This window comes from Anguilla anguilla, chromosome 2 (assembly GCF_013347855.1).
Source record: "Anguilla anguilla isolate fAngAng1 chromosome 2, fAngAng1.pri, whole genome shotgun sequence".
NCBI classification, from domain to species: domain Eukaryota; kingdom Metazoa; phylum Chordata; class Actinopteri; order Anguilliformes; family Anguillidae; genus Anguilla; species Anguilla anguilla.
Genome location: NC_049202.1, coordinates 51,797,034 through 51,821,340, shown reverse-complemented (window position 1 = coordinate 51,821,340; position 24,307 = coordinate 51,797,034). Strand labels below are relative to the sequence as shown.

General features: G+C 38.7%; 2 protein-coding genes across 12 annotated transcripts in view; one reads left to right on the top strand and one right to left on the bottom strand.

The window, feature by feature from the left end:
- Nucleotides 1-6: 6 nt before the first annotated feature.
- Nucleotides 7-3,617, bottom strand: zdhhc4 (zinc finger DHHC-type palmitoyltransferase 4). 5 transcript variants are annotated; one of them, XM_035402717.1, is made up of 8 exons: nucleotides 3,419-3,605; nucleotides 2,941-3,071; nucleotides 2,100-2,173; nucleotides 1,634-1,812; nucleotides 1,407-1,532; nucleotides 1,058-1,173; nucleotides 929-970; nucleotides 7-406 (listed from the first exon to the last, which is right to left on the bottom strand). In XM_035402717.1, exons 2-8 carry the CDS (start codon nucleotides 3,061-3,063, stop codon nucleotides 116-118), a joined length of 951 nt encoding a protein of 316 aa, XP_035258608.1. In that variant the 5' UTR covers nucleotides 3,064-3,071; nucleotides 3,419-3,605; the 3' UTR covers nucleotides 7-115. The 5 variants fall into 5 exon arrangements, with proteins under 5 accessions (XP_035258608.1, XP_035258609.1, XP_035258607.1 ...); XM_035402718.1 differs by having other exon boundaries at nucleotides 929-967; XM_035402716.1 differs by having other exon boundaries at nucleotides 929-1,173; nucleotides 3,479-3,617.
- Nucleotides 3,618-7,960: 4,343 nt separating this feature from the next.
- The window catches only part of grid2ipb (glutamate receptor, ionotropic, delta 2 (Grid2) interacting protein, b), a 35,541-nt gene continuing 19,194 nt past the window's right edge, over nucleotides 7,961-24,307 (top strand). For 2 of the 7 annotated variants that reach the window (XM_035402691.1, XM_035402690.1), the window contains exons 1-4: nucleotides 7,962-8,382; nucleotides 9,849-10,102; nucleotides 10,190-10,522; nucleotides 10,661-10,815. In XM_035402691.1, the coding sequence (XP_035258582.1) occupies nucleotides 8,301-8,382; nucleotides 9,849-10,102; nucleotides 10,190-10,522; nucleotides 10,661-10,815 (824 nt within the window). In that variant the 5' untranslated portion in view covers nucleotides 7,962-8,300. Of the gene's footprint in view, nucleotides 8,383-9,848; nucleotides 10,103-10,189; nucleotides 10,523-10,660; nucleotides 10,816-17,008; nucleotides 17,433-24,307 lie in introns of those variants that run through there. The other 5 variants (XM_035402696.1, XM_035402695.1, XM_035402693.1 and 2 more) reach the window with 4 other exon arrangements.

The window sequence follows — 24,307 nt, the reverse complement described above, 5'->3', positions numbered from 1 at the left end:
TTTTATAAAGGCAGAAATAGTTTATTTTCCATGGAATCAAAAACCCAATGATATGTTTACATTGTACAAAAAGTTTAAAAATCAAAGTATGGTACACTTGTGTGATAAGAGTTGGCTATTTGTGTTTCTTGCCACTGTAAGTGAGAGGCCAAAGGATTTCTCCTAGGTTCCTGAGGAAGCCCCGGCTATAGAAGTGTCTTGACTGAACGTGGCCCACAGAGCACTGTTGCCCTGCTGTGGGATGGCAGTGTTGACAGCCATGCCCACCATTTTTGGACCACTCGTTAGAGGTTTGATTCACCAGTGCCAGGTACAGGTGGAACATTGCATATCCTGCCAGGACCATAAATAAGAAAACTAGGAAGCCAAGCATGAAGATGATCCTGGGAAACGTCAGGAAAAGGTGCTGTAAGGCAAAGATAATATAAGCATTAGAACTGCAAAGAATATATATATTCATTGTGTACATCTTAAGTAAATAGAGTATCTACGGTGTGTAGCTATGGAAATTCCTGGTTTAAAGCCGAAATGTGTTGTGATTAATCGCATGAATTTTGTTCTAAGGGTGAACCAGATTATTAGAATTCCTTTTGGCATTAGTCATTAACTTACTCCCACCACCTATATGGTACTATCATCCCTTATGTTGAGAAAATTCATCATTCTGTTTACAACTGAAATTGAAATGATTTTGCTTATTAATAGAAAGCATAGTTAATGCAACATACTTGACATTAAAAAAATTGTGTACTACTGTACTTAAACCCCACATGCTGAATTGAAAAAGCAGAGTGTGCATATTTCTTGTCATTGTCAAGTATTTTTATTCAAAATTTGGAACATGAAATAACATCTAATTACATTTCTGATTTTGGAATAGGTTGTGACGTGTTACAAAGGAGCTCTTGCATAAAGCACCATGACTTACTTGTATAATGAAAACTGGCCCCACTGGCTGTTGTTCCCCCTGCTGGTCAACATAGTGAGCATGTAGAAGGCCAGATGCAAGTACAACATTCAACAACATATCGGCAGTCAGCACTGCAATGTCACTTGCCATAGCACATAAGCACACCAGGTACAACAGGAAGTGTCTGATGTTCTGAGCTCCAACACAGTTGTTGATCCAGACACAGTGATGGTCAAATCGTTGCACACACCTGTTGCACACACCTGTTCCAGATAAAATGAGAAAACCACACATCAGTATCTGCTCAAAATCCATGCTGCAAATGTAATCACAGACTCCTTTCAGGGCAACCCTGAGCAAACTAGCATCTTGATTATTTGCTGAGTCAGAAGCCATTTTAGCTGTGAGCCTACAGCGCTTACAGTTTTAAGATGTTCCATTAAGGAACTGAGAGAAATAGGTGCAGTGTCCTGCTATTCTTTGGAAATGTACATACGGCAGTGTTTGGATCTGGCAGGTTTCACCAGAAGACACGTGGGACAGGACACCCCGGGGTGGAACAGATTCCTGTCATACTGGTACACCTGAACTTGGGCAAAATGGTTTTCCTTTGTCACTGTACCTGCATGACACAAGATAACACAGTCAAATATATTTTAACACAGTGGTACACAAATATGAGTGTTCTGCTTAGGGAACCAACAGGCATACAGCCCTACTTACCAGGGTCTCTGCTGCAGCACTGATAGAAGAAGTAGGACTGCACAGCCAGTAACACATACGGCACACACAGGCTGGCCAAGGAGGTATTCATCTCCCTGCAGTAACCGAAAACTTCGTACGAAAATTCTGCATACACTACACCCTCCAGAAACAGGTGGAGATAAACAAATAGCCTGTTCCTGCAGTGAAAATTAAACAAAATTGGATTACATTTAAGGGCAAAATATACATTTAAATCCATTCCATAAATCCAGTAATCCATGACACATCTATAGAAAACTCAATATACTGTATTACCCAGTCTGGAATTTGTACCTTCTTATGCATAAATAAATAAATAAATAAATAATAAATAAATAAATAAATAAATCACTGCTGAAGTACAATATTTGACAATTTAATCAATGCAATAACTGTTTTAGAGCCATGTGAATAAGAGACAAAAGTTCTCTGTGTTTGTACATACCGCTGATGGAACAACTTGTGCACAGTTTTGTAGGAATATTGCTGAAACCATTGCGGAACCCAGGGTGAGATTATCTATGGAAAAAATGCAATGCTTGTTAATGTTACCCAAATGCACTAAATGCTACCGACACCATTGGAAGATCTGTGTTTATTAACACATTTAACACTTGTACAAATAAAAATATGTTAAAGTGCCAGGACAATAACTAACAAAGCTAAATAGAAATGCATGAATGAGTAATTCTGGGTTTCCAATTCAGGTTTTAATCGAAACCTTTTCTGTGTCATATTCAGAGACTGAACGAAAGACACTTCAGTTCACACTCTAATTGATATCTGTAGGTTAAAGAAAAGTCTGTCAAATATCTGTAACCTAAATTACTTTTTGCACAAAAATGCAACACAAATGAAAATAAAAAAATGCCATGCAACAAAAGGTAGCCATTATGAAAATAGTCAAATGTTCTAAAAGGTTATTGTCATTTCTCTGGTATCATTACTATCAGTTAAACACTGACATTGGTGATATGACCTGGTAAATTCAAACAAGTGCTTGGAAAGGATGTTACCCATCTGAAATCTAGTAGACGCAACTTTTCTTGCAAGTTTCACTTATTTGTTGCCGCATTGTGTGGCAATAATTAAGAAACTTTCAATAATGTATGTGGGAGCTTCGTTGATTGTAATTGAGGTAATCTTTCAAAACTCACACAAAGTGTACGTTAAAGCAAAAATAGTGCGTATTGTAAGATTTTCAAGATATTTGAGGCATCCAGTGATTATAGCATTATTTGGTCCTGACGTACAGGGCAATATAGCGCCATCAGGTGGGTACTTACCTTAGTAAGAGAGCTGAAAATCCTCCCAAAAGGAGTTTGCTGTTGGCCAGAGCATTTACAAACGAGAAGAATACAGGAAACCACAAGCACCACATATATTGCGAAGAGAGTGAGGAAATCCATTGGTTATCCTGCACAAATTGAAATGTAAAAAAAATGTTTTAAAATACAACCTAACAAGCACTACTCCATCTTACCACAGTTCAATAAAATGCAAATCCTATTTTATTCGTGCATACCATCAGTACTCAGGTGTTTATGCCCGGTTTGGGCTCTAAGCATCTTGAAACATATACTAGATATGTTTCGAAATATTTAATCAATGGTAGCAGGCAGCTTCACAGATTGAAACGACTAAACTTACTTAGCTGGCTAAATGAAGAATGTCACATCAAACAAAAATGTGAAGTGGTACATAATGTTATTCACTATCAACTATAAACAATAATTATATTAGTCATGTCTCTCTGTTACTTGCCTTTACAGCATGACATGTTCTCAATTAATAACCTATTTTTTATATAAAAATGTTGCGTACAGCCTGGATTCCAGCCGCATTTCCTGCTTCCTGGCTGGAAGACTATGGCATGAACATGTGTGTATGAGCTATGGTGCCTTCACGAGTATCAGTTTTACACAGCAACATTCCTCATGTTGAAGTGCGCAACTGTACGCATGCTCTCACTTTAGACCGGAAATATACCCTACGCAAGTACGCCGATGCAAATGAAAACGCCACGCCGACGAACTGCAAACGCACGACTCGAATAAACCCAAGTCCTCAAGGGGGCGATCCAGGACAGTCGTGTAAAGACTAAGCGGAAGAAAGCAGAAATCAGAGAAGAAGGCTTCATCCTGCGACGCTTGAAAGTGCAGCTCGTGGTTAGAATTTCAGGTGACACATTTTAGAACGCGACTACACATGAAATCGACTTCGCGTAGCTCAGATGGTGTGCGTTCGCGTACTTATGTAGGGTATGTTTCCGGCCTTAGGACTGAATTAATGAAAATTCTATGTGAAACACATATTTCTGTTTAATGCCAATGTTGTGAGCACAGTGCGCAGCATTTTCATTAAATGTATGTGTATCTGTGTTGATTAGGCAACTAACACTTTATAATTGAGCAAATTAAAGAATGAAGCCTAAATTTGCAATTTTTTTCTTGCAAATTCACTAATGTCGTCCTTGAGTTCACCATTGTCATAACACAGGCCATATGCTAAGAATGTCCTTTCATAAATCATTGTTTGTCAGTGGTCATGAAAACCCACTGGCTATAAGAAATATTTTCCATCCATTAGGCTATCTATACCCGCTTATCCTGGGCAGGGTCGCGGGGGGTGTTGGAGCCAATCCCAGCGGGCATTGGGCGAGAGGCAGGAATACAGCCTTGTCAGGTCGACAATCTATCGCAGGGCACACACTGTTCACTCACACACTCATACCAATTTATGGGCAATTTAGGGTCTCCAATCGACCTGCCTGCATGTCTTTGGACCGTGCGAGGAAACCGGAGTACCCGGAGGAAACCCACACGGACACAGGGAGAACATTCAAACTCCACGGCCCTAAGCCGAGATTCAAACTCACAACCTTCTTTCTGTGAGGCAACAGTGCTACCCACTGCACCACCGTGCCGCCCAAGAAAGATTTTGATAAACATTTTTTGCTGTTTTGATCAATTTTCCAAAAATGTCAGAGCCCCATGTTCTGATCCTGCACTAGTCTTGTGAACTCCTGTAATTTCTAAAGAAATTGTTATTTCTGGCACTATTACAACAGTGTCCAGATTTACCCCTAAAGGCTCTGTTTGTCTAAAATTCAGTCTGACACTATTACTTTTGTGTCTTTTTTAGAATAATGATTAATTACTTAGTTACTGAGCTGGAAGCAAGTTGCCTCCCCCACCCCAATTAGAGTTATAATGTACTTCCTGCATCTGGAAAAAAAAAAATTAGATATGCACAGATTTCACACCAGCTGGCAACACTTTATTTTGCATCTTGATAATACAACATTATTTTATTGCTAATTGTTTCAGGCCCCAGTCCTAATGGGTGGACTGAAATGGGATGGGAACATGACTTTTATTTATTTATTTATTTATTTATTTATTTAGTTACTTGACATCCTAGTATCAATACATTAGATGCTAGCATTATTATAAAACCTGGTTACATGAATGTATTGTTAAGTACACAATAAGCAAATGCACTTATACGCTTTGTTTTAAAAGAACTGTTTCATTCGCAGATCAATTAAAATGTGAGATATTGAAGTTCAAGCCCTGGAAAGTGTGGCTGCTCATACTTTATCTAAACAAGTGCAATGCCTGAGTTATCAATCATTGCTTTGTTTGGGATAATCAGCATCTTAAGTCACTCATGATTTGTATATTACTGTGTTATGCATACTATACTACAGTAGAGCTGGGTCATTTGCAGTGAAGTCGGTAGTTAAGACTTTGTTTAAAGACAATCGCTGAATTTGAAAAATTGAAGCCCTTATGGATACAATGTGTTCCACATTCAGTGTGTTGTTCCAACGAGTCTTTCACATTGGACTGGTGTTTTATTCCATTTGCATGCTGGTCATAAGGCATCATGTGACACCTGCCTTTGGTTCAGGTTTCAAGGCTACACCTGCATCTTCTGTCTGTTCTCATGTTACGCAGTCTAGAGTTAGTCAGAGGAACTTAACTAATGGCTTTCCGGCTAAGCCAGGTTGTAGCACCACTCAGATGCTCTCATGTGTTTCTGCATGACATTAGTTTTGCGCCTAAACTGTGAAGGCTTCACCTGGGTCCGGTTTTCTTGAAGAGGGTAAGATTGTATTTGAATTACTATTTACTAAATCTAACAGAAAAAGAACTTAGAAGAACTCTGGATTATAAGCAACCAAAATATGCCTCCGTTTGGTTGAATTGAAGAAAGGTATTTATGCATAATCTAATAAGATTTTGTAAGTTTGAAATGCTTTATCTTGTTTGGATTCTTATTTTGATTCCTGGTATATTTAAAGTTGGTCTGTGTGCAGTTTTTAATGTATTGATTTCTAGCAACTGGATTTGAGAGAGGTATCTAAATTGCTTCCATACTGAGTTAAAAAAAAATATAATATTAGTTTTTGATATTTTGGGCAACCCTTAGAACAGAAACCTATTTCTGTTCATTAATCTATTCTATATGCAGTACCATTAGATCCAAATATCTGTAATGCTTAAAATGTACTGTATATGCCAATGATGGCATGTTCAAAAATACAGTCAGTATCATCATACCAGCTGCAGATTGGAAATAATGCTAAAATAGAACAGCCCAAGCTGTGTCATCTAAGTATGTGTGTCACTATCCTGATTAGCCTGCATTTCTCATCCCTAAGGAGATGTTTAGGCAAGGACCCAATGAACAAAGTAGCTAGCCTTTTTAACAGTGAGAGTTGAAGGACACATAATGGACAGAACTATCCCTTGTGGCAAGCCATCTCATTTACTAAATAAGCATTTATGCACATTCCAAGCTCTACTTGGATTAAGTTTGCATCCTCATTAGCAAATATCTAAGCATGTACGAGTAAATATTAGCTGTCTGCAGATATAAACAATTTTTATATTCGTCTTTCTGCCAATACAAAATAGCAGAATAATCAAGAAAAATGTTCTTAGTTGTAGTTGCCTATTCTTTAAGGGTACTGTACACATGCAAATTGTTGAATGATCATGATTTCAACTGATGTGGCATTGATTTGAATTTTTGTTTTGCTGGTTGCAAGGTTTTTTCAATCAAAATACAAAATAATAAAATATTGAATTTGTTTACTTTAGATTGGCATGCTAATTTTCACTAATTTCTTTTGAGTACCCTGATTCACACACTTGATGGGCAGAGTGGCCTGTTTGGGTGAGATGTAAGCTGAGAATGAGGCTAAGGAGCAGTGTCTGTTTGGAGGTGTAAGCAGCTCTATTGAATTATTCAGCTGGTCTTGCATATCTTACCCTGGGAATTCTTCAGTAAATGATGAGTCTAATTACCTGTAGTGACCATGTTTGTACATATTATGTCTCTGTGCGGTGTGGTTGGTTTTTTGGTATTAGTTTCATTATCAATATGTCATTTCTGGGTTTACCTGAGTTGTGCCATATGGATGGTTCCCCCAATAGTAGAGATCCCTTGTAATTTGTATAAAATGGTTTGTTTGTTGAACGAATCACCTGTCGTCAGCAAACTGCTTCTTCTATAATTGCTTTCATTTTGATTGGCACACCTGGGATAGACCTAGACCTGATTTGAGCTTTGATTATTTGATTATAAAAAGCTTTAACATTTGTTCTAGAATATTCCATACAATTGGGTAAAAAGACATTCCAAGTTCCCCTGAATCCATGCAAAAATTGACACTGCCTGCCCCCAGACCAAGAGTAATTGGTAGAGTGTGAGGTCTCTCATGAAGGCCTTTATGATCTCCTGTCTAATCCTTGGAAATTGGGCCAGTTTAAGACACTTTTTCACAATTTCTGGCAAATTGAATGCAACGCAGACCGTACATTTTCTCAGGGCTCTCATAACTATGATAAAGGACATGTGTATTAAGGGCACCAGAAAGCAGTCAGGCAATAGGATCCTTTTAAAATATGACATGTTGTGAACATCAGACTCCAGCTGTAACAATGAAGTTCATCTTCCCAAAATTTTTTACAATTTACAATTGTAGGTGTGCTACCCTGACAGAAGAGGGCATCTCTCTGTGCAACTGCGAATGTGAACTTCAGATGCTCCCTCTAATCCATCTAATCCAGACAAAAAGGCTTAAATGGCCTAACCCTTCTGTGATGTACCACGTCTATACATTGATACTAATGTAGTCATTCCAGTTAATACCATTGTCCTTTCCTGGCTCACACACTCTTTCTGGGCCAGTATACATTCCTTGGAGAGGTACTGAGCTGGGAGAGGGAGGGCGGGAGAGAGACAGGGGTATTTATAGAAAAATGGGGCCTCACAGTACCCTTCCTGGAGAAAGAATTATTAAAGAACCACGCTGGTGTGTCCCATTTTTATGATTAGCACTCAGCTAACAGGCATGACTGGCCAAACTCACCAGAGATGCTGAGCCTACGGAATGACAGGATTTCAGCTGGTCTTCGGCCACCTTCCTCTCTCCTTCATTTTTTATTTTCTGATTCTGGAGCAGAGATGTTCGTGGTGATTGTAGTTTTGAAGTGACGTTTAAAGCGGCAGGTTCTTGTGCCTGAATATGGGCTCGACTCAAAGGTGATTTTGCCGTTCTGAGATAAGAGGGTAGTGGGTTACCTCTGTGGACATCACCTCTCGGGCCTTGACCTGATACCCTTTAAACAAAATGAAGAAGTTTCTTCAAAATCGGAAAGGCAGGTACTCTCTGCGCCAGAGCAAGTCTGGTGCTCGTGTACCCAAAGATTTCTGTAAGTAATATTTTTTAATTCTATCTATCTATACTCTGCTGCAGAGTGGCAGCAATGTCTAATATGAGCTGAATCTATCCAGTCATATGCAAAGCATTGTCTAGTTAGTCTGGTTATTCCTCTATCCTGTGTGTGGCTGTAGCTGTGTTCTCATTAGCTGATGTCGAAACATAGACCAATTTCTTTTATACTGTGTGACATCACTTTGAATGTGAGCAGTGCTGGAACCAATTCTGAATGGAGCTTGAATGTTTTGATCGACTTTAATCTCAATCCAGTCTGTGAGAGGTCTTTGGTCATGCATTTTGCTTAATGCATGTGGATCCTATTTAAATGTATGTAGTTTCTTAATCTGTAAATTACGGTTTAATTTACAAAAATGCATTTAGTATAGTAAATCATATAAAAGGATAACCACCTTTATTCCCAGATATAATTTTCTGTTGGATGTTATACCTTTAAGATTAAATATGCAAGCTTTCAATATATGGCTGTAGATAAACTTTCAGATGATTTGTAGCTTGTGTGTGGTCATGTAGTTCTGAAGGTAGTCATGGCATGTACTGTGCTTGTATGTATAATACCACGGTGGTTAAATTCAAGGGGCCTCTATTTTACCGTTGTTCTTTATTGAACATTACAATGCTATGGTGAAAAGAAAGCATACCAAATTAAAGATGTTTGCGTATAGCTGTGTGTCTTTGTGTTGGTATGTCAGTGTATTGGTGTAGCATCTGTGTCAAATGGTTCTTGAGCTCAATTATCACTTCATTTATGAAGCAAGCCCTAAGGATTCCATCTGTATTATAAAATATATTTAATCATTTTTAAGGATTAATGATGTTGAGACTGCCAGCTCCATTTTACAAGATTAACACTCTAGTGCGAGATAAAAATGACATCCATGCCAAAATAAGGTGAGTGACCCAGTGGACTGAATCCAGTTCATCCAGGACTGTTTGACATCATGGCATGTGGCCACAATGTTATAGGTAGTCCTATGCGCTGTTAAAGTCTGAAGACCACTTGTATCAAAAAAGAATGAAAGAATGGGAAAAATATGTTGCTATATAAGCTCAAATCTCTTCGCGAATAAAGCACTGACTTCTTGTTTAAATCCAGGCAGTTGTGTTTTTACTACTATTAGATGGCAAGACATCTGAGGTTCAAGTGGTTCATAGCAGGGTAAATAATAGAACCTCATAAAAGTGTATATTCTATGTTTTTGCTTCATCTTGATATCAATTTAGTTTTTTGCATTTGTTCCCCAGAAATGTAAAGTGATAATCACCAGTCTGTCAGCGGGGCTGGAATTTGACTTGATATTAAAAAGTACAGTGTCATATGGGTTTACGATAAATCGATCTAATACAGTTGCATAAGCTTCTGGGCTGACGGCTTTCATTTGACATAGATTGCAAAAATGATTTGAATATAAACTGCATTTTTTCTCTATATCTGTGAAGTCCTGACTATGCCAGCCTCCAACCAGGGCTGGCCGGAGGAGTTTGGGTTTCAGCTGGGAGGGAATGGGCCCAGCTACATTTTGTCAGTGGAAGAGGGCAGCAGTGCCCATCTTGCTGGGCTACAGCCAGGAGACCAGGTGCTGGAGATCGAAGGCCAGAATGTTTCTACACTTGGTACCCAGGCTGTCATTGCCATAGCAAGGACACAGAAAAACATCCCACCTAGCATTGGAGTGGTGTCACGCATACAGCAGGTCAGAACCACTAACATCACCTCTGCCACAATCACATCTCCCACTGCATAATTATGAGTCCATTCAGTCCATTCCTCTGTGTCCCAGATGGACATCTCACCAGGTCCTGATGGCCGCTTTGGCTTCACAATTGTTGGAGACTGCCCTCTGCTGGTGGAGGACTGCTCACCCAACTCACCGGCCGGGCGTGGCGGGCTGCGAGCGGGCGATTATGTGATGGAGGTAAACGGGATCCCGGTGAAGCAGCACGAAACGGCGGCGGCCATGATAAAGGCCTCTCAGGGCCGCACGCTGCGGCTGGGCGTGCTCTGTCTGGGCAGCCGGCAGAAGCACGCCAGCGCCAGCATTAAAGAGTCCCTGCTGGGTGGCGAAGTCGTGCGCCATGACCGTAAATACAAGGCCCTGGAGTTCAACAAGAAGGTGAGTTCCTGTGTTTCTGGTGGGGAGAGAAGAGGCGTTGGTACTTGAAGGGAATGTAAGGATGTACTGTAGGTGGTTCCTAGCTTGCTGGTCTTGATGAGGTGAATGAAAGGTACTTTATGCATTTGTACGAGACAGATTGAGGATATCCTGGGGGACGAGCCTGAAGTTAAGGAGAGGCTGTTTGCTGCGTTGAAGCAGTACGCTGCGGAGAGGAAGGTGGACCGCTTGGCTTCCATCCTCCCAGACATTCTGACTGAGGAAGAGCATCAGGAGCTTATTGATAGCATCAGGTATGCATAAGGACTGTTCCCATCAGTGATGTCTGTTCCTTCCAGTGCTGTCAGTTTTTTTCATAGTGCTGCCTATGCCATTCAGTGATGCCTGTCACTTTCAGATCTGTTTCCCAGCGCTCTCTTCGGGGTTGTCTGTCACACTCAATGCCCTCTCTATCCTCCTGTGCTGTCTGGTTTTTCACCGCTACCTGGTTTATTAATTTTCGCCTGTTTGCTTTGGCACAGCATGTTCCTTTCACTGACATCTCTGTAGCTTTTGGTGCAGCCTGCTCCTGCCAGTACTTGCTGTTCCATTTAGTTCTGGCTGTTCCCTGAATACATTTTTATCCAAGTTTGCCCATAAAATTCCTTGGTCTTAGTTACTCAGCAGTCTGCATTATTCTTGGGTTTGTTTGATTATATTTAGAGTTTACATGATTTGTCTTTGAATAGTTTCCTGTTTAACGGAATGGGATATACATTCCATTTCAGGCTGAAAATGCACCCCGATGTAAACATACAAGCTCCCATTCCTGGAAGTAGTTGTGTATTTGTTGCTCTCTGTGGTGTGTTGTGAAACTGTTGATTGTGAACACTGGATCTGGCAGTAATGAGACATAGCTGAAAGAAAGATTATATACATGGTCCTTTAATAATAATTCATGTTGAACACAGGTATGTAGGCTAATTAGTACTAATTATTATCACAGTGAGCAAGTTCCAGCTGTTAAGGGAATGATGAATAATGTATGAAATGCAGGTTGTTCAGCTGACAGATTATTTTGATGAAAGTGTATTTTTAGTCAGCCTATCTTCCCACTGGATCATTTTAATTAGAATTGCCCCAATATGTATATAACATTATTTATGTTATAATGTCTACATTACAAGATTCTATTGTGCCACATCTTGGAGTGACCCTGGTTTACCAAAACATGTTAATGTGTATGTCAATTTTTAAGCATCAGGTTTCACTTTATCTGAAAGACTTGGCTTTACCATTACTTCTCAGCATGAATATGTATTTAATTTTTAACAAATTATTTATCCAGAGAAACTCGTGGATAATTATTTTGGAAAGAAACAAAAATTATTTATTTTTGAAGTCAATGCAATTATGAATATTTGGCACTGTAGGCACTATTTGGCACAGATATTTTGCATCAGGGTTCATGTTTTCATGAGCTGACTGTATAACAGATCAACAAGGTTTCTGTTTAACATTCCATGTCTAACCAAATTTGAAATTTTTTTTTATAAAGATTTCACAACTCCATTTAGAGGACTGGATTGTATTTGTTCTCAGTCTTGCAAGCATATTTGCACATATAACGGAAAGACTCAGAGAGAGTGGCTTGCGGAGATAAAGACAGCACTGAGTTGCACTTCCCTTTTGTATTTTGTTAGTACAAAATTTTGTCACCTGCTCTCACTGCGCTATATAATCCTGAGTACATGGTAGGGCTTAGAGGTTTAATCGCCGCACATTATAGTGTATAAGTGGCTAATATCGTGCATGATCTGTGTTATATTGCTTGAGAACAATGGTAACATTAGCCCATTCTGAGGGCAAAGCTGTCCCCAAGTGTGCATGAGAAAGAAAAAGAAGGTGAGAGGCTATAGTGTTTTTCAGCCTCACAGAAATAGCCTATGTTGTTGGACATTTTGAGGGATTATAGAGTTCCACTTAGTGCCAGGTCATTATCTCCCAACGTATAGTGGGTCTGCTCCATCTGGCCAGAGAGTTAACAACTAATCCAGGAACCTTCCTGTGGGGGAATAGAAAAAAATCAGCTGCATGGCTTTGGGTACCTTACAGTTTACCACATTGTACCAGATGCAGGGGTGCATAGTGTGTGGCTCATCAGCAGACTACAGTGTAAGCTTTACTTTACATCATCATTCATTCCAAAGTTCAGACTCAAATCTCATGAGCCGCTGAACAAATATGTTGGAATCAGAAGTTTTTGGGAATAATTAACATGAATTTGACTGCCCAGATAACATCTGTTGGTATTTTATCAGGTTACTTTTACTGTGATGCAAATTTCATTTTGTCATTTTGAAATTGTATCTTAATTCATCGTTCTAAGGGTTAAATGGGGAAATATTAAATAAAAAATATTTATTTAATCAGTCAGTCTTCTAATCACCCACATGAAAGTGTTTAACAACACATATCCATTCATTTTACCGTACAGTACCTTGAAAGATTGCAAAATTGCTTTCTACAGAGGCAATGTGTTATTTGAATCTTGAATGAATGTGTTTCTGAATACATGTTCACATAGGCATCAGTCTTGAAATGAGTAAACGGAGAAAGAGTCTCTATGAATAATGTAAAAGCCTAATAATATAGACCAATAGACTAAGTTGTGACATTTTCTGTTTAATGTTGTGTGCTGTGCAATAATTTTGAACAACTGTCAGGACAAATTTATTCACTTTAATTTATATATCAAAGGAAACTGTCGGATGGGAGATTACTTTGTCTCAACACTTGTAAGAGGATTATATGTGTTTCTATCATCTGAGATAATTCCTTCGTTAAGGTAATGTAGAGGAGGAGCACAATGTGGTCATTACTCAGTGTTATCAAGTCTGCCAATGATAATGCTTAAGGTTAGAGGTGGTAGAGCACTGGATGAGATATCCATAAGTATCACTCATTGCAGTACTCTAATCCTTATCATATACAGCTTTAAACCTGCACATAAGGAATGCATTTGCCATGTTTACCAAAGCACCAGGGATAATGTTATTTGATTCCAACATTGGAAATGGAAGCATTCTAGATCTCTTAATTGAGCAGTACATTCAATTTTTGCCAGACAGTTATACTAGAGTACATGCAGCCAGAGTAAGGTTACATAATATAATTACAAAGCATGAAATCAAGAAGATAAAGTAGCATTGAGAGGGCCTAGATTGGTAACATAGCAATTATACTACAGACTGGGCGGCACGATGGTGCAGTGGATAACACTGTCACCTCACAGTGAGAAAGTCCTGGGTTCAATTTCTGACTGGGGCCTAACTGTTTGGTGGTTGCATATTCTCCCCTGCATATGTCTGTGTGGGTTTCCACTAAGACTATTCTTTTGTCACTATATAAAATGTTTTGCCATGGTCTAATCTACAAGTGAACTACCATTTGTTTATAAGAGTTAATTGGCTAGGTGACCCAGGGTAGTTGGTAGAAACAAAAATCATGAGGTCTGTGTACATCCGCTCTATAAAATAGTTTCTGGACACCCCCCGTGTGTTCGTTTTTCTCTCAATCATAACTGCCACCTGCTGTTCAGAATTATAATGAGCTGTAAATAGCTAACACTAGTAATGTCTTTGAAGGATTGAAGTATTTATCCTCTTAAGGTCACATTATGTTGGAAAGAGCTGTGCCTGCCATGAAAAGTAAATGTCCCATTATTCCCATCCCATGACTTTTGATCGCTCAGATCAGCTAATGCTTTCATCTTCTGTAATGTGCTATATGACAAGCAATGCCTTCAGAAATGGGTTAAATATTTAATGTAATAAATTATTGATTGACAGTTGAAATCAATGGGTTCTTAATTGCTGAAATTGTGGCCAACGGGTCTCAGATACTAAACCTTTTGGGAGAAATGAGGAGGCGAAAGATAAAGCATTGTATCACATAAAGTAAGATAAAGCAGTGCCAGTGGGTCAATGGTGTAAAATTTAAGAAAAAAAAATGTATGGAGGAACTTAAACTTGCATGGTTAACAACCTTAATCAACCAAGTGATTGGCTGTAACAAACACCTATATAATATGAAACCGCTGGTCTTAAGTACTGCAGTCAGCTCCCTCCTTAAACAGGCTTGAAAAAGGCAACAATAAACTCCTAGGCCACAAGTGTCAAATTCCAGTCCTGGTGGGCCGCAGTGTCTGCTGGTTTTCTGGGGTGTTCTCTGCACAAGTGTCTCATTTCAGTCATTGATTGTCCACACGCCTTGTTCTCAAGGCCTTAATTGGCAGCTGATTGAAAGGAAAACACAAAAACCCACAGACACTGTGGCCCCCTTGGGATTCAGTTTGACACCACTGCCTTAGGCTGATTACCAATCAACTACAACTGTTATTCCAGTAAGTGAGGCTGCACATGGTCCTGAATGGTCCTGGTTTTCGGAGACAGAAAAAAATCCTAATGCATATACCAGCAAGTTTTGTAGCTGTTGCATATTTGTATGAATATCTTTACATTTTCATGCAATTTTTACTTTCAAAAACAACATTAGACTACCCTCCCTTCCCACACACTGTACACTTGCAGATGTTTTCTGTGTATATTTGCTGTTTTCATCTCTAATGGATTTCCTCCTTATGATTCAGCTCTAAGCTCTTGCTGGGTTTAATGTGTTGGGTTATTGCAGTGACAGTGTGCTAGCACTTGGACTTGTCATCAGACTGCCACCACTGACATATGCTGGAATCACAGTCTGCAGGACCGCATTAGGGCTTAGCAGGCATTTATGGATACGTGCATGTGCATGCACATACAAAGTCAAATTCACAGATAAATACTTGAATTGCCTTTTCCTGGCTTGACATAAAGGAAGACTCCATAAAATGATGAGCTGCCTTAGGTGAGTGATTCTGTTTGTTGGAATTGCAGTGGTTATCTGCAGCACTTACTTCAACGCTATAATGTACATTAATTGGTTTATGGTACATGCTACATGTTTATGCTACCTCTATGAAGACATAGTTCATCAGCCAAACATATAAAGTGCAGTAATGTATCCTCTTCGGGGAAGCTTCATTATTATTAAACACACATGACTTACACGTGATCAATATATATATGTATGTATGTATCTGTATATATGTATATATGTTATCTTCTAGCCCACCTCCCCTTCACTTAAGTGGCTTTTGTCGCTTGCCAGGCCACCATTGTAAATAAGAATTTGTTCTTAATGACTTGCCTGGTGAAATAAAGGTGAAATAAAAATAAATAAATAAAATGTATATAATATACATATAAAAATGCGTGGCCAACATAATGACCATTCTTTTTAGGGAGGGAGTTATTCCTGGAAGCCCATTTTCAATTATAGTCAGTGATTAATCGTTGAATGATCATTTATAGATTTAATTTGGTGTAGAAATATCGCATTAATTAAAAAAATATATATCCTGGACATATTCAGTATCCAATAAATGAATAATACATCTTCGGATTTTTTTTTCTACTTTCCTATTTCTGCAGTTTTGGGTTTGTGCTTTTTGGAAATGGAAACAAAAAGGAAACTGATTGAGATTAAAGAAATGTTTCTATAATGTTAAGAAATGGCTGAAATGTTTCTATTATATTGAGAGACCAGAGAATATATAGTCTCTTACCTGTATTTCTTTCTTTAAATAATATTCACAGATTGAAAACTTTCATTGGGTGCATTTTGTGTTCAGAACTAGTTGCCATCTGAAATATTCCTCTGATTGGTATTGTAGGTCTTTACCTTTTACAGTGTTGCAAGTAGCTTCATTGTCTTTTGTTGAAAAGTGTTGTTAGCCTGGTTTATATCACTGTTGATACTTTACCTCATGTGGATGCATCATTACATTACTTGCAATGCAATGTGCTCTGGTTAAGTGTAATGTAATGTAATACAATGCAGTTTATCATATTCATTTTTATGAACTGCCATCCTCTGTATGTGTACTGAAGCAGGCTGTATTATTTTAATTATTATGCTATGTTTTCTTATGCGTGTTGATTGTCTCTACAGTACATGGCAGCAATTGTTTGTTGTGTTTCAACAAAAGCATTCAAGAATTTATACATAAAATGTCTTCAAATGTTTAATACTGGTATGGTAGGTTTTGTAAATGACATCTTGAGAGACATCTTGGATCCATTTTATGGGGTTTGTTTTATATAGCTATGGGAAGTGTATCAGAAAAATTTATATTAATACAGTATGTACTCCCCTTAGCCGATGCTGTGATGGCTGGGTTGGGTGAAGCCAGTTCTCAACAGAGAGTAAAGTGGTGATAAACCCTTTGGTTCTTGCCCTGAGATTTCTGTGCAATGGTGGCAAATTGAGGCCGATGGCACTCCTGCTCACATTGTTAGCAATGGAGAATCACACATGCCAACTTGCCATCACGATTCAGGAGGGACCCGTGCTCTCCTCTGTCTCCCTCCTTTTCTGCTCACATTCTCTCCCTCTGGTTCTCTCATACATGAGAGCTGCCACAGCTAATTTACCACCAGTCAGAAACAGGGTGGCTCAGCCAGGGAGACCTGCAGCAGAGGTTGTGTGAGGACGCATGGGAGGAGGCAGAGAGGAGGAACAGGAGGGAAATAAGACCAAATCTGAGGAGGGGAAAGACGTGGATCAACGTCTAGCTCACTTTTTACCTGGCTTCAAAGTGCCATGGACAATATTTTGAATGAAAGAAGCGCTGGTCTCCAAACCCACCGTACCGTGAGTCACTTTTCTCTGCATCCCTCTTCTTATCCATCCCCTTTCTTCAGGCTGGAACACTTTATGAAAATAGACAGGAAACACACGAGTACAAATTAACTGATTAGCTCTATCAGATTTACCATCGAAACAGCAGAAGACCAATGGGACGGAACAGAAGCCTGTACCAGCACTTTCGGTACGGCGTTCTCATTTCTCTTTTCCCTTTTTCTCTCTTTAATGTGCTTGTATTTTTTTTAATGGATTTTCATCATTGGTGACCTCTGATGTTGTTTGGAATTTTGTAGCAATTGCTAAGGCCTGTTGCTAAGAGCAGTCACCTGATTTCCTTCTTTTTATTGCACAGAGGCTGGTAAGAAACTACTGTCATTCTTTATAAAGATTGTAGATATCGTTAAGGTAGAGTATTATCAAATTTTTGGATTTCTTTGCTTGTTTTTAACCTCTCATTTGGATTTTTTGGTGAAAGAGCTTTCTTTTATCTTCATTACCTTTAGTATAAAACAATACATTCCTCATTGTAAAGGTAACAACAGAAACTGCCATTTGACCTGAATACAGTTCGAATTTGTAATTTTCAAAGCTGTAAAGTATATTGTTTTGTACTTGTCAGTATTGTCTCATTAGCAGAGGAGGATGTTTGATACATACCTACGTCATGACATTATGCTTATAGAAATAATGATGCATAGTTTTATAGATACATATAAGTACATAGATGGATGTAAATATTAAATTTATTACATACAGATACTTCATAGATACATGTAAAAATAGCTTTGACTTATTATTATTATTATTATTATTATTATTATTAAGGGATGTTGTTGAAATTTTAAAATAGGTTGCACTGCTGACCACACCTAAATCAGTGATGTCAAAGCAGGTATTTTTCCATTGACAGCTGAGGCAAACTGCCTGTAATGAAATCAGTGATTGGATGTGCCCAGCAGAGCAATCACGTTGAAAAATTTTTAACCCACAGAGTGCTGCAACAGCAGTTTGCTGCCCTGCATTGACTTACTCTAAAAATTAACAAAAAGACCCAAAAGGGGATTATTTCTTTAAGGGCATGCACTAATTTTTTGCCATTTTGTCCCTTTTTTAGCCCAGTTCAGAACAATGACAGTAGTTGACTTGGACAAGTTAAATGAAAAAAAAAGAAAAAATTCCCTTGACAGAAAATATCAGTGTTCCCCATTTAGTGGGTCATATGTTTTTAATGCTGGTGGAGCAGGAGCTTGTACCAATGCTAAATCCAGTGCGTTCTGGTGCATTTGTAGATGGCCGAATATAATTTTCATTTGCTGGATTACCTCTGGATCATTGCTGTTATTCCAGCGTTCTGGATATGCTCAGACAGTCTGTCTTTGTGCAATCTCTTGGGATGACCCAAAGAGATTAATGCTGTTCAGTTTATTTTTAAGCCAGTCTTGATATGCAATTTTCTGGATCTGTCAATCAACAGTATACAGTGCACTCCCACTATTTTTATGTGTGGACCTTGTATGCTGCTTTTGAAATGTAATTTACACAAATGCACTGGGCATTATTCAGCCTGGATTGTTAGAACTGTGGCTGACAGAAAAAAAAAAAGAAATAGATAAATTTTATATTTGGTTGATTCCATGCTGTTTAGCAGAGGTCTGTCTTTTCCTTCGCGACATAGCTCAGGAGGTAAGAGCGGTTATCTGGCAGTCGTAGGGTTGCCGGTTCGATCTCTGCCCTGGGTGTGTCGAAGTGTCCCTGAGCAAGACACGTAACCCCTAACTGGTGAATGAGAGGCATCAAGTGTAAAGCGCTTTGGATAAAAGCGCTATATAAATGCAGTCCATTTGCCATTGCCATTTCCATTTACCTTCATTGGGAATCAATAATAGGAGGATTAGTTCTAACTTGTGTTAGATGTTGAATTTTTCTGGTTATAATAAGCTAATATATTACAATATATTGCATAGAAATGAAAAGATCAACACTTTGTTCATGTTAGTCCAACTTGTTGACACAAAAGTACGAGTTTTCATGAAACCTTCATGATATGGTTGACATTTACTTGTGATACTTAAGCATATACATTTTGTGATTTTGTGCCTCCACTTAATTAATTGTGATAAATCAGATTGAACCAATTTTCTTAAAAATGAAATGTAATCATAATTTGGGAGCAAAAGTCAGTTCAGACTGAATGCCGTTTTTCTTTTTATATTTCACTTTTTTTTGCTAAAGGGCAAGGTGAACTGCATTGAAATCAATATATCACTATGCAACTGTGTATTAGTACAGGTGTGCTGGTTTCTACTGTACAGAGAAGGGATCCATGCCCTTTCAGAGTCAGGAAGGATTTTGATCCTACACAGCCCTCTTAAATGCTACTGAGGGACCACAATGCCCTGAAGTGATCACCTGACCATTACAATGCTTAGCAGTTTTTTTTATTTAAATTCCCTATTTGTTAATCACACTCATATTAAACCATGTAAATCCTGTGATATCTGGATTGTTGTAATTAGGTCTCTCAGCTAGAATGTGCTCTGTGGCAGTTTGTCATTCATCCCTTTGAAAAGTTTGTCCTTGATGTGCCTTCCCTTTATCATGATTAATTTTAGAACCTTACTGAACTCCTTCTAAATGAGGTGACCTCAGAAACTAAATGAGTTTTAAATACATGGATAATTTAGGATATAATTTTCCCAAAAAGGTTTTCAACTTTTTTTTTGCTGAATTCTAAAGGAATGGTTGAAGCCAAACACATTTGTAGACCTCTACAGGATGTATATGCAGTATAATGTGCATACTATAGAACATGTGATGTAAAATGTGACTGGCTACAGAATGCCTTTGCTACAGTACACTGTGGATATTGTACTATGACTTGGAACATACGTAGGCAACTAGTCTTGAAAATCTGCAGGCCTGTAAACGTTTTCTCAATTTCTCAACTTGTAACTTACATATTACATATAGCCTGAGTGAATAGGCACAAACAGTTATAGTTTTCTCTCAAGTTACACATTTCTAAGAGAATGATTGCAGTAAATTGGAAGTTTATCCAGTACTTTGAAACAGCATGACGATTGAAACTAGCATTAGCAGCAGGGGTCAATTTCACTGGAACTGACACATCTTGCAGCTTTTTATTTCTGAAATATAAGGAAAGCTGCAATGAAAGACTTGCTTTGTGCAGGTCTGCGGTTTTAGGTGCATCAAGGCTTTCCCTGTTTTCTTTAAACTGTCATTTAAAAAGTGAATTTAATTTTCTGGATCAATTGTAAAAGACAAAAGCTACTTTATTAGGACATCGACTTTATCCTGGTACCTCAGTGATGGTAACAGCTCCATAAAGTACAATGCACCATGTGGATATGCATGTATATGGCATCAATTGAACAACATAAACCTGCCTCCCACTTCTGCGATTTATCATCTTAGTTTCCATGGAAACTACAGCAAGAAGAGCTTGCTTTATCAGCCTGTGCTTCTCAGTAGTGTGGTTCCTCAGCTCTGTTGTGACATGGAGAGAACAAAATTGGAATGTGCTCAATTTGAAAAAGACTTAGAGTAATGGTTGATCAAAGCCTTTCAGGTTCTAGGCACTGTGCTGTAGCAGAAAAAAAAAAGGCCAGCAGGATGCTGGGATATATAGCCAAAAGTACTGAGAACAAATCCAAGGAAGTTATACTTATCTTATACAATACATTTGTTTGAGCACACTTGGTGCATTGGGTGCAGCTCTGGGTACCGTATTACAAGAAAGATATAGAGACTGTGGAAAAGGTTCAAAGAGGAGCAACCAAATTGATTCTGAAAAAAAGATAAAAGCTATGAGGAAAGATTCTTAATCTCTTCAAGCTTAGTAAAAGGAGACTCAGGTGTGATTTGATTGAGGCTTTTAAATTTATAAAGGGGCTCAACAAAGTAAACTACAAGAGATACTTCAGGTTGAGTTCTGTTGGTAGAACGAGATGATGTAAATGAAAATTAGCGAAAGTAAATTCCGTACAGACATTAGGAAGAATTTTTTCATGCAGAGAGTAGTCAATGTGTGGAATAGCCTGCCAGGTCATGTGTTAGAGGCAGAAACTCTGGGGATTTTCAAGACTAGGCTTGATACAATGTTAGATACTATTTAGTCTGTAGGTAATCAGAGCACTATTTTAGTCAGGAAAATGGCGAGCATTGTTGGGGTGAATGGCCTGTTCTCATCATGTTATATTTGTTATGTAATGTTATATGTGTGGACACAGCGTAATGTCAGCAGGTTGGTACACATCCACTTCTAATAGATCTAGAAGTAGGGGGTGTAGTTATATCAAATATAATGATGAAAATAGGTACAATGGTGTCAAAGATGCATGTTTTGCCCCAGAAATGTTTGCAAACATCTGCTGAAGGCCTTCTCATGGCAGCAAATGGCCTCAATGACCTCAGGCCTAAGCCCAGAGCCCAGGTACAATTTGTGAAAATCACATTTGAGTATAGGCCTAGTGTGAGTATTCTTGTTACACTCTACAAGATGGTTAGAATCAGGGAGTTGTATTGTGTCATCCGCTCAATAGGCTGCTACAATTTATGAGTCATGCATGCCATAAAATTAGCTATATCCAAGAAACACATCACATGTGTCCTTGCCACATTTGGGTAAGCTGTTCACATTCTTTTTGCCCAGCATATGGCTCCCATGAATTTTCTTTCTTTCTTTTTTATTTTTGAGGTATCAGAGAGTGGGTATTATTATTATTATTATTATTATTATTATTATTATTAATATCAACATCCATGTAGGATAACATGTATAGTCCAGTACAATATCTCCTCCTTGGTACATCATGAGAGATTCTGTATTACTATTTAGTATAGTGTAATTTGCTTGCAAGTGCCAGTTGCTATGGTAATTGTGTGCTTGTTGCAGTTGAGAAAATGTATCATAGTAACTACATTCCAAAGAAATGTAACAGGTTTCTTTTCCGAGGTGAATTTCATCCCTTTCCCTCCTGCCTCCACAGAATAGGGATGAAGCAAAGATCTGCATTTTATTAAAAAATGGGCAACAAACATGGTTTTACGCTGTGACACAGAAGTAATTGAAGAGCTTGGAAATTCAGATCTCAGTTAGATGTTTTATTTTCATATTTATAAAGTGGAGATTTGCTCAAAGCTATAGCCCCAACTGGAGGGCATTAAAGTTAACTGAAAAAGTGAGTGCAGTGTTCTCCTCATTATTTCTTCTTATTCCACATCAACATTCTGTATGCTACTCCTCCTACTGCTTTCAGCAAGAATTGATTCCCCTCTGTTCTCTGTTCACAATATATGATTCTGAAGAGTGAAGAAAACCTGTTTTGGGGTATAGATATGTTCAAAACATTACCCATAATGTGCAATTTGGAGAGGTTTTTGGACATTTAAGAAAGACCCTTCAGAAAACAATTCAGTGCTTTTAGTTATCTGCACAATTTTTTGGGAAACAGGTTGGGGTAAACCGTGTATGATTTTTTTGCTGCTAGCTGATATGGATTTTGTGAAATAAACAGTAGAGTTGTATTTTTATGTACATTATGTGTATATCATGAGTAATTCTTCACATATTTTCTAAATTTTGATACATAGTCTTGATGCAGCCTTGAATGTGCCTTTCAAATAATGCCATAATCTCTCTGCTGAGTTGCCACAAAGCTATAAAGCTTTATTTAAGAGTAGTGCATACCCAGTGGAAAAGCTTTTTTTAAAAAACCCTTGAAAACCATGAATTAAAAGTGGTGTTCACATACTCTTGGAAAGGTAGTGCAGTTCTGCAAATGCCACATATGCAATGTAGAGTTATGAGCAATAAGATGCAATGTATGCTAAATGCATAATGTAATTCAGGACACTCAAGATGAAATCATCTCAGTGTGTTTCCCTGCTCAGTAAAATATGAACAATACAGCAACGATAGCTGTCAATGCATACAATGCTTTTGACAGCAAAGATTATGCCATTGAGGAGGAGGGTTGAAGAGAAGAGACATCTTTTTTTTCTAATGGCATGTTCTGCCTTTACAGACATTGTTTGCAATGAGAAGTATTATTCTTTCAAGGGGGAGGAGGAAAGTAACTAATTCCATACTGGGATACTTTCTCCCCCCGCACAAGCAATAATACAGTATTTGTGCTCTCATACAATGGATTTTGTCAGTTAGGTCTTATCAAAAATCAGGATTCAGCATGTCTGGAGATGTGTCCAATAGTGTTCTCTGCCTTTTGAGACACAAACATAGGTGTGTCGTATTTGTGCTAACTGTTGCTTTTCCCGCAGTCATATAAAACAGCAGTCCAGTAGTGACACTGGCCATCTAAGTAGTGAGACGTCTGCCTGCTGTCATTAATGAGCCGTGGAGCAGCTCTGGATTCCTCCGTTCCCCGCTGCACCTCCTCCCTGGGGAAGTGCTGTGCGGTGTGAGGCACCGCGTGATGCTGACTTCGCCAGTTCAGAAATAATCCACAAACAAAATGAACATAGCCAAACAGGCTAAAACTTCTGTTCCGGGGTCTGACTGAAAGGCAGACTGCCAGCCTACAGGAATGCCTCAATATAGCAGGCGGCTCCGAATGAGCTCATTTACTGCAGGAAGGGGGGGATGGGGGGGGGGCGTAGAGCATTCTCTAGAGGTGGTAGTGTAATACTGTGCTGCCACCCACACCTTGCACTGTTGCTGCACTGTGGAATTTGTGCCCGGAGTGCGTGAGGAGAGAGCCTCAGTGAGAGAAGCTGTGCTCTGGGGCTCCGTATACTGCACAGGGGATTCTGAGAGCTTCCACAGAGATCTCCCTCTCTCTCCACCTCTCTCTCCACCTCCATCTCCACATCACCATTTCCCCCGAGGATTACAGAGCTCCGCTGAAAAACAGATAAAAGCTTTCCTGGCATTTTCTTTCTGGGCTACACTCCTGCATTCTTTTGGAAAATTTGATCAGTTGTTATTTTTCTGTCAACATAATGGAACAGGCCAAATTTGGTCTTTTTTTTCTACGTATTTCTTTAAAACAATGATTATGATTACAATTAAGCGAATGA

Bases quoted from the DNA above. Each gene is read 5' to 3' on its own strand.
- zdhhc4 (XM_035402716.1), bottom strand. From the start codon at position 3,063: ATGGATTTCCTCACTCTCTTCGCAATATATGTGGTGCTTGTGGTTTCC. The intron at 2,174-2,940 runs GTAAGTACCCAC...TTTTTTCCATAG, and splicing joins TTTTCAGCTCTCTTACTAAG to ATAATCTCACCCTGGGTTCC. The intron at 1,533-1,633 runs GTAAGTAGGGCT...TGTGTCATGCAG, and splicing joins GTGCTGCAGCAGAGACCCTG to GTACAGTGACAAAGGAAAAC.